Source organism: Cryptomeria japonica, chromosome 3 (genome assembly GCF_030272615.1).
Source record: "Cryptomeria japonica chromosome 3, Sugi_1.0, whole genome shotgun sequence".
Lineage (NCBI taxonomy): Eukaryota > Viridiplantae > Streptophyta > Pinopsida > Cupressales > Cupressaceae > Cryptomeria > Cryptomeria japonica.
The window spans coordinates 201027759-201037932 of NC_081407.1; the positions used below are offsets into that span (position 1 = coordinate 201027759).

General features: G+C 32.8%; 1 protein-coding gene across 1 annotated transcript; it reads right to left on the bottom strand.

Annotated features, from left to right (window-relative positions):
* Window positions 1-1959: 1959 nt before the first annotated feature.
* Window positions 1960-3336, bottom strand: LOC131874038 (aspartyl protease AED3-like). Its single transcript, XM_059217250.1, has one exon. The coding sequence runs from the start codon at window positions 3334-3336 to the stop codon at window positions 1960-1962; it is 1377 nt and encodes a 458-aa protein (XP_059073233.1).
* Between the last annotated feature and the right edge of the window lie 6838 nt (window positions 3337-10174).

Sequence of the window (10174 nt, forward strand, 5' to 3'; positions counted from 1 at the left end):
TACATGTTGTTTTGTTGATGGGTTACCTGGGCTAACCCTACTATTTTTCATTGGATCTTGATGTAATTTGTCTAATCTATAATGGGTAGGAACCCTTCCCCACTTACTTTAATCAAAAAATAATTCCATTTAGTGATGCCTTTCCTATTGATCTTGGGTCATTTTTTAGACTATTGGTTTTCAACAAAATCATCAAATAAAAAAAAAAAAAACTTGTAGTAACAAAAAGGGTGATTACACTTAGTAGAAATGTCATTTTGCAACTTATTTATTAAAAATATTTAAAATAGTTTATTTATTGTGTGTATTGGTAGAGAACTTTGATAAATTTAAACTATAGAGAGTGTCCCATTATTTTGATTTTCTACTTCGAGCAATGAACTATGTATATAATTATGGGATTCAAGTTGTTTATAGATCATGCTATAAATGAACATGATGACAATTGTTTTTTCACAAAGAAAGCCTATTATAGAGCACAAATGAAAACTTGTTATAGTTGTAATCATTGATTTTATGACACGTGTCTTAATCAAAACCCTTGGTTTGAATATAATAAGTATAAAAAGAGAATCTATAGCAAAAATAACTAGGAAATATAACAAGTATGGTTAAAGATTATAATATTTATATATGATAAGTATTGCATCTAATCATTGTTTGAATAGAAAATTTATAAAAAATTATATTTCTATTGAATGAACATAAATGCATAAAATAAAAGTAAGCAATTTTAAAAATTTACATATAAAAACTTTAAATTATTTATCAATAAATAATAAATACATTATATATTTCATTTGATGCATTAACAAATATATAATGATTATTGAAGAAAACCAATAATATTAAAAATAAATACGAAATATTAGAGATATAATAAAATTATCTATATAAAATAAAGTTATCCAATACGTTTTTAAAAAGGCTTCTTTCCATTATGTGTTGCTTAAGTGGTGGTGTTGTTGTTGTAGCTAGCAAGGTTCAAACCCCTGCTAGGCCATGTGACCGTAGACTTGTGCCTTTCATAATCCAATGTGTTCACAGGCTTGAGACTCAACTTTGTGATCTCACCAGTGTCACGTGGTATCAGATGGCATGTCGTACAAATATTACCAGTCACATCAAAAAATTTACTCAACCGACAAATAATAGATATAATTTCTTAAGTCTAATAATAAGTTCCTTATCTTTATCAATACTAAAATTGATATATCTTTTATATTAACACAAAGTGTTTCATTATTTTTAAAAAATATAATAGTGTGAAGAAAAGATTAAAATCAACAATGGCCCACAAATATCAGACAACTTTTTCAATCTTATCATAATTTTCCTCATCTTTATAATGATGATGGATTAGTAACATTGATACTAAAAACTAATATAAAGTTACATCAAGATGCTTCTATCAAAGAGGCAGAAACTAAAACATACAAACAACCAAGCACTAAGCATCGCAATTCTCTGGAGTAATACCAAAGTTGCATCAAGATGCTTTTATTGAAGAGTCACATACTAAAACATACAAGCAACCAAGCATTAAGCATCACAATTCTCTAGAGCAATACCAAAGTTACATCAAGATGCTTTTATCCAAGACACATACTAAAACATACAAGCAACCAAACACTAAGCATCACAATTCTCTGGAACAATACCAAAGTTACATCAAGACGCTTTTATTAAAGACTCGCATACTCTGACTTACAAACAAGCAAGCACTAAGCATTGCAATTCTCTGAAGCAATACCAAAATTACATCAAGATGCTTTTATGAAAGACACACATACTAAAACATGCAAACACATGAACATGCTTTTATCAAAGACTCGCAAATACCAAAATTACATCAAGATGCAAGATGCTTTTCTTAAAGACTCATAAACTAAAACATACCAACAACCAAGGACTAAGCATCACAAATTTCTGGAGTAATACCAAGCCTTGAACCAAGCACTAAGCATCACAAATTTCTGGAGTAATACCAAGCCTTGAGCCTGGCACATCATACACTACGCGGAAGTTCTGCTGCTGGTAATTCCCAATTACGGAAAAGTCATCGAAAGGAAGAGCAAAAGCCAAGCACAAGACCGAACCCCTAGCATTTCCAGGGAACAAAGTGTTCCCCATAGGCAGAGTCCAGTACAAACTATGGCCAAAATGCAATGTAATCACAGGAAACTTCACAGCTTTTTTAGGAACCTTATAGCACGTATCGAGAGGCTCTGAGGGCGGAGCCAGAGTGAGATTAGACATTTGACGGCGGAAAGAATCTCGCATGGCATTGTAAGCGGGCTTCACGAGCCGACTAATAACAGTACCCGAGTCAATGAAGGTCCCTTTCCCCATTCCAGTAGGAATAGAAACAAGCTCTTTTCCCACAGAGATTCCAGTGAGCCCTAGAAAATAGTAAGAAGGAAATTGGTCATTTGACAAGAGGGGAGTGAACTTCAAGCCCGGAACAGAAAGAGCGGCTTTCCCCAATCTGAGAGACCCAGTGAATGCAGAGGACCCAACGCTAGGAAGGCAATAAGAGAACGTTCTGTCATATAAAGCAGCCGTCTCTGAAACAAAGCTAAGAGAACCTCTCCCAAAACCAACTAAACCGAGCGTGGTCTGGACAAAGGGTTCCTCGACAGAATATGCGCATCCAAAAACAAACTCCTTCACGTACTGCGAGCTCACAGATAGAGTTTCGGTTGACATCAACATACCAACCTCTGTTTGATCCCCGTATGTCTGTCTAGCGGTGCAGTTAATACTTTTATCATTTCCACAGAGACCCAGATCTTGACAAAGCTTTGAAGCGCAGGTGAGGTATTTGTAGGTTGAAGATTTTGATGGGCGGAAACGGTGAGTTAAGCAAGAAGAGCAGGAAACACAGGGTATCCAGGTGACGTCACTCCCGGTGTCCACTTCCAAGTAGAAGTTTTGAATAGGCTTGCCAAAACCCAGCTTCACAATGTAATTTCCACCATCCTTCCCGGGGGGCGTTAACGGTACATCAACGTCTTCTTGTGGACTAATAGGGGTTTTGCTTCTTTTCATTATTGCTCGGTAGCGAAGTTCGTCGCCCTTGATGGACTCCATTATCGCATTCCACCATGTTGTATTGAGGAGCCGGATTAATGGGGAACATTTTCCTTGAATGTGGGTGATCCTCAAGCTTGAATTTTCTAATTCTCTCGCAGAGCAGTCCTTGTTAAGCTCTTCGTCCTTCCATATGAATGACGCAGGAATTACATTGGCACACTTGCTCTTTTGGGCCAACACACAAAGGACGATTTGGAAAAGCAATGAGATGAAAAGGATTGAGCATGCACACTTCGGCATTGTGATTGTAGTTCCACACAATGAGGTAGTGAGTGATCGATGAGCTTAGAGCTGCAAGGATGGAGATCATAAATATAATGCATAAACGTAATTTCGTGCTTGGTCGCTCCACTATCCTGGATTCCTCACGGCCTACCACTTTGGTTTTGCTTTTTGAGTGAAGTTTATCAAAAAGAGTATATGATGGTGTGAATTCATTGCCAGGATACCGTCCCCTCCCCACAACAATTATTTGAGCTAATTGAAAGGCTTCAATTCATACGTACATCCATTTTTTAGTGCCCTGTAATGATTGAGCCACATTTGTGAGCATCACACTTGTCAATCTACTGGTACGCTTCTGTCTTATTGCCTACAATCAAGACCCACTTTGGAAGTGCTCTTTTAAGTTTTGGATAAAATCCACTCTCGAGAGACTTTTGGTTTAACTGATTGTTGATATTGGTGTGCCACATCTTCTAATTTCCATTACTGTAGTGAAGCACAGACTATAAACTTGTTTATTCTCATTGACGTGTGACTTACATCATTTAAAAATAATATTTATATATTTAGTTTAAAAAATATGACATATACTTATATGGTTGGGAACATTAGAATTTTGAGTTTGGTCTATGTTAAATATGGTTATTTAGATAGAATCTCATCTTTCACATCACAAGACTATTAACATCAAGACTATTAACATGGATAGTCTGAATCCGAATGTATGCATGAGTTCAAACCAACAAACATAGTACTTATGATCACAATGACTTAATGAACGTTTCAGCCTTGGTGACTACAATATTAATGTTGTAATTTAACCACCATATATACATCTATATATACACATTTATATATACTTGTATATACACATATGTGTGTGTACATATATCACAATGACTTAATGAACGTTTCAGCCTTGGTGACTACAATATTAATGTTGTAATTTAACCACCATATATACATCTATATATACACATTTATATATACTTGTATATACACATATGTGTGTGTACATATATATATGTACACACACATATGTGTATATACAAGTATATATAAATGTGTATATATAGATGTATATATGGTGGTTAAATTACAACATTAATATTGTAGTCACCAAGGCTGAAACGTTCATTAAGTCATTGTGATCATAAGTACTATATATAGATACATATACATACATACATACATACATATACATATATATACAAATACACACACACACACATATATATACATAAATATACATATATATGTCAAACAATTAGCCACGATATTGAATTCCTCAAAGATATAGATGAAAGAAATTGAGTAAATATTAAGAACCATACATAGAATCTCCTCAACAATAAAAACCAAGAACTAAGTAAGATTATTAAAAATCTTTATATTAAGAAGAGTAAGTAGGATTATAAAGTTCATTTCACAAACATATTTTTCCATTCTAACTACCAAACTTTAGTCACTTCAATATGTGTTCTTTAGAATTGTAATCCATTGAGGTAGAAAAGAGAAGGAAATAAGCAAATATTGATTACCTTACCCACTTCACCGATTCTCATAGCCCCTACGTTACCTTTAGGAGATCCGTGATTTTCAAAAACCCTCAAAGTCGAGGAGACCACTTACCAATACTTTTCACTATTTTGGAAGCATTTTTTCAATTAGCATTCATAACAAGAGAAGTTGTAGGAGACGATCTAAACCTATACTAAAAGAAATTGGAGAGTCGGAAGTGAAAAGGAGTTTTCGAAGGGAACATTTGGCAACAACACATTCCTAAATGAAAAGATTTATCTTATATTGATCTTGAATGAAATGGCTCTAATGATTTTCGAAAATATTGTGACTACTCTCTAGCTGAATTTTCAAAAAACTAAAATAAGAAATAGATCTGGTGCAGGAGCACCAGGCGAATTGGAATTAATTTCTAGGATCTCATTATAAGAATTTAAATAGCATACTATGAGACGATCATTGGGGTCATGAGTATATTAGGGATCTTTCCAATGTTAGAGTTGCAACTACCCTGGCAGATCTGTATGCAAAATGCGTAAGCCTATATTAGACCCATGAAGTATTTGATGTAATTCCTCAAAGAAATATGGTTTCATGGATGAAAAAGATTGTCCAATTCATAGTAAAACGAATCTAATTGATAGAAAACATAGCATGGAATAAGGGAGACATCGACGAATTAAAGAAAAGACGCCATGGAAGTAAATTGAATTTCACATCCATCGATTAGAAAAACAAGGAGAAGGAATTGAAATTCAAAAGGGCATCAAGTGGATTAAAAATTGAGTTAGTGGTGTTATGTTTGAATTTTTTTATATTAATTTCATTAGCATAGGGAAAATTGGCAGTCTTGCTTCAACTATAATCAGCAACTCTTCAGCTTCCAAAATCAAAGAAATCATGCGAAGTGAAGGCATCTGAGAGGCTACGTGGACAAGCATTGAAGACCAGAGGAGGAATATGAGGGCGGTGCAAGGACAAGGAATATAGGTTGCAAATATTAAATTGTAAAAGGGCATAGAGATTAGAGAGTAGAATTAAGACATGAGATTTTATCATGCAATGTAGGATATATTAATGATAGCAATTAAAAGGGTCTAGTACTTTCATCTAATCATACATTTCCATCAATTCCGTTCAAATGAACAATGTCGTTAATATTCGAATTTGAATTGTTCCCACGCAATTTCTTACCTTATGGAGCAAATGGTTTTCCACCCAAATTGGTGTTTATTTTCAGAGTAGTCTCTGCTTGTGCCAAAATGGGAACTTTTGGACAAGGTAATCCAGCAAACCATAACAGAAGGGCTTATCACAGTCAAACATGCTCTAGGAAATTTTACTATAGTCGGAAATGATCCAATAGACATTTATGCAAAATGTGGAAGCATCGATGAGGTACACAAACTGTTTGAGTGAATGCCTATATGTTATAAGAAAGGTACCATTTACTAACTTTTCTCTTAAAGAATTTGTATTCAATGGTAGTATGACCATACATTAAATAATAGTCATAAAGAAGAAATGTTTGTGATCACCTTGTTCAATTTCCTAATCTCTAAACATGAAAGAGTGATCAAATGGATCCTAGGAGGCTTAACAATGTTTGGTATTCTCTAGAGAAAGGAAAGTGGTTAGGTACTATTCTTATGTCATGTGAAGGAATGTATGTAGACAAAGGATGGGTAGAGGTATCTATGCTATTTCTATAATAATGAGATATAAAATCTATAGGGACCTTGATTCCTTACATTCCATAAATCCACTATATCCTTGTTTATAAATCATGTCAAAACTAACATTGCAATGTGTATGAAATTATAATAGTGAAGGAATTTCATCATAAACTTCATTTAAATTAGTAGTGTAAGCATATTTTGAAGCACCAAAAAGATGAATATATGAATAAGGATTGATCCTTATTGGAGGACACACAACTTTATTAGCACCATTAATGTCCTTTTGGGATATAAAAGCGTCCCATTTCATTTGGTTGTTAGTTTTAATTTCATCATTGTTTTCATTTTTATATTTGCTAAATATAATATTGGGAGATGTCTCATCAAGAAAATCGTGGTGCATTGAAATGTCTTGATAGGAAAAGTCGTGTTTAGGGGAGGTATAGAACTCTATAACCACCAAAGAGTTAAATTTTGGGTTATCAATATGTAAAGTGTGTTCCTCTTGCACTAAAGTATCCCTATAGGGAAGGTACATATTAGAAGAAGAATAACCATCATTTATTAATACTTCATCTCCGAGAGAGATCATTGACATAAGTGTTAATAATATCCTCTTCTTGCACTAAAACTTCTTTATCTATAGGATAAATTTAGGAGAGAGGCAAGTGTTGTTTAGAAAACTAAATACCAACATTGGTCCTAAGATTTAAGGGTGCAATTCGGTAATAGGGTTCCAAAATATGTAACTTCAAAGATAGAGTAGTCTTTAAGGATAATATCTAAGGGCTCAAAACTAATTAGAGATATAAGTATATATGAAATATCTATTCACCAGAACAAAGAGCTAATATAGAGAATAATAGATAGAAGATATAAAGTATAATGAGATATAAGGGAATGTACTTAATATTTTAACTAATGAAAATAAAGAGATATGATCATTGAGCCTAATATTGTGTATGATTTTTTATTTCTATTTGAGTACTTAGATAGATCTAAAATAGCTCTATTTGTCACCTTAATAGGATTGTGCCTGAGGTATTAGGCTACAACAACATAAATCCTTTGGGAAGAAAACTCTAGTCTACCTCCTTTATATATCTTGCTAACATTGGTTCTATTGGTGGGAGCCTACTTAGGTTCTATTAGGGTTGTTTGTGGGAAAAAAAAATTAAAATCTTAATTGAATACTAGATTAGAAAGAAAGCAGAAAATTATATAGATTGATAAAAAAAAATTGTTCTTGTCATCTAGCCTATGAGAGGGGGTTAGGCACTAAGCAAATAGTAAATGGAAAGGGGGAAAAGGTCTATAGAGACCTATGAAAAGATGTGACTATTGAAGAAGACAAATGAATAACTACCATGGGATGAAGTAATGAAAGACCAAATCTAAAAGCCCATGGCCAAATGTGATAATAAGAACTTGAGAGAGATCAAGGAGAAAAGTAAAACAAGGAGAATAGATAGAATGGTCATCCCAAATGGAAGAGAGAGAAGAATCTAAAAAGCAATGAAGAAAGCAAAAATACATCGAAGAAGAATGTAATTAACAAAAAAAGAAAGTTTGGAGTGCACCAATAAGGGTGTTGCTAAGTGTGCCATCAAGGGTGTTGTTGAGAAAATAGGAACAAGAAATAGAAAATTCCTAGGAGACCTGAATTTACTGTTGAGCTAGTGAAGCCCAACGATCATGTGCCTCTTGGTTGTTCATATACTAAAGAGGCTGGAGCTTATTTATGTTAGCTTGTTGCTGATTATTTGGTTTTGTGGGTTAGTGCAGGATCATGGGGGGCCAAAAAGTGGCAATGTGAAAAAAATAGCCTTCTCCACTCACTTAAGAACGCGAAAATCCGTGTTGACTTTTTGCTTGGCCTGGGTGTCAGTACACCTTGGCATGGTAATTACCTAGGCAAATTAGATATCCGATTTTTATTTGTAATTTTAAATTAAAAAATATATTATATAATATATAATGTAATATTATATATTACATATTATATAATATATAATATATTATTATATTATATAATATATAATGTAATAATGTATTATAAAATATATAATATATTACTGTATTATATAATATATATAATGTAATAATAGATTATATAATATAATAATATAATAATATATTAAATATATTATATAATTATATTATATAATATATATTATATAATTAAATAATATATTAAATACATTATATAATTATATAATATATTTAATATATTATATAATAATATAATAATATATATTATATTATATAATATAATTATATAATATATTAAATATATTATATTAAATATATTATATAATATAATTATATAATATATTATCATATTATATTATATAATATATAATATATAATTATATTTTATAATATAATACAATACGTATTATATTATATAATAATATAATATATTATTATATTATATATGTTATTTTAAAATAATTTAAGTATAAAAATCGAATATCCGATTTTCTAAGACAAATATATTTCGACAATGATAGCCCGTGAGTCATTTTTAACTCACGAGCTACTCGATTTTATAAAAATTTGATATCTGATTGTACCCGATATCCGGTGTTTTGGCCAAAAATTGCTAAAATAGATTGAAAGGTAAGAATTTTATTGTTTTCACTCATTTTCATTCATTTTTTGTATTTTTTGTTAATGTTTATTTGATTTTCATTGAAAATATGGTTTTTTCATGAAAACTGGGTTTTTTTAAATCAAATACAAAATTGTTTAAATTTGTTAACTAAATTCAATTGTTTACATTCAATTAGGTTAAAAATGGGGGATAACAATGAAAACATTGATGAACCACAACTACAACAACCAAACCCTCCTTTGCCAAACCCCCCCTCAATTCAAGATTTGATTGCACAAAATTTGAATGAATTAAGGGGGATTGCAGATGTATATCGTAGGATCCCTCATCTAAACCCAACGTTTGATCCTCTCACATTGATCATAAAGAGTATGGAAACCATGACTGAGGAGCACAATGCCACCCTTTTGTGGAGAGATTCTATGAGGGAAAAATATGCAGATGGCTTGTCGTCTAAGGATATCAAGGATCTTGAGATATCCAAAGTCACTATCGCCCCATTGTTTGTGAATCCCCGCACTGGTCAACCCGTAGACCCCCAAAAAACAAAACTTTCTATTAAATGGTGCACAAATGATGGTATTGTGAAAAAATTTTGGGATCGTTGGTGGATGGTTTTCAACAAACCACCCAACAACAATCTTGATGTCCCCTTCTATTTCATAAAAAAATTGTATGCTGAGTTTTTTTTATGCAAACATGTCAACTACTTTGACATCCAACCTTTCCAAAGTGTAGGTTTAGGTATGCCCCAAAATAGACCTGGGGCAGTCAGAGTAGTCCAGGGCCATATGTCTCCCCTCCTCCTATTGATACCCCACCTCCAGTGCAGCATCCAGATACCATTTGTGAGGCAGCTTCACGGACAATATCAGTTATTCACTCATTGAGTAGCCTTTTGGTTTCTTAGGCTAGGCCAGTAGCTCAACCTAATTTTGATGGTAGTGGTGCATTCGGTGGTGCTGACACATCATCCTCGGCTCCACACATATGTGTGCCCCATAGTTGTGTCATGTGTGGGCACGTATGCTTGGGT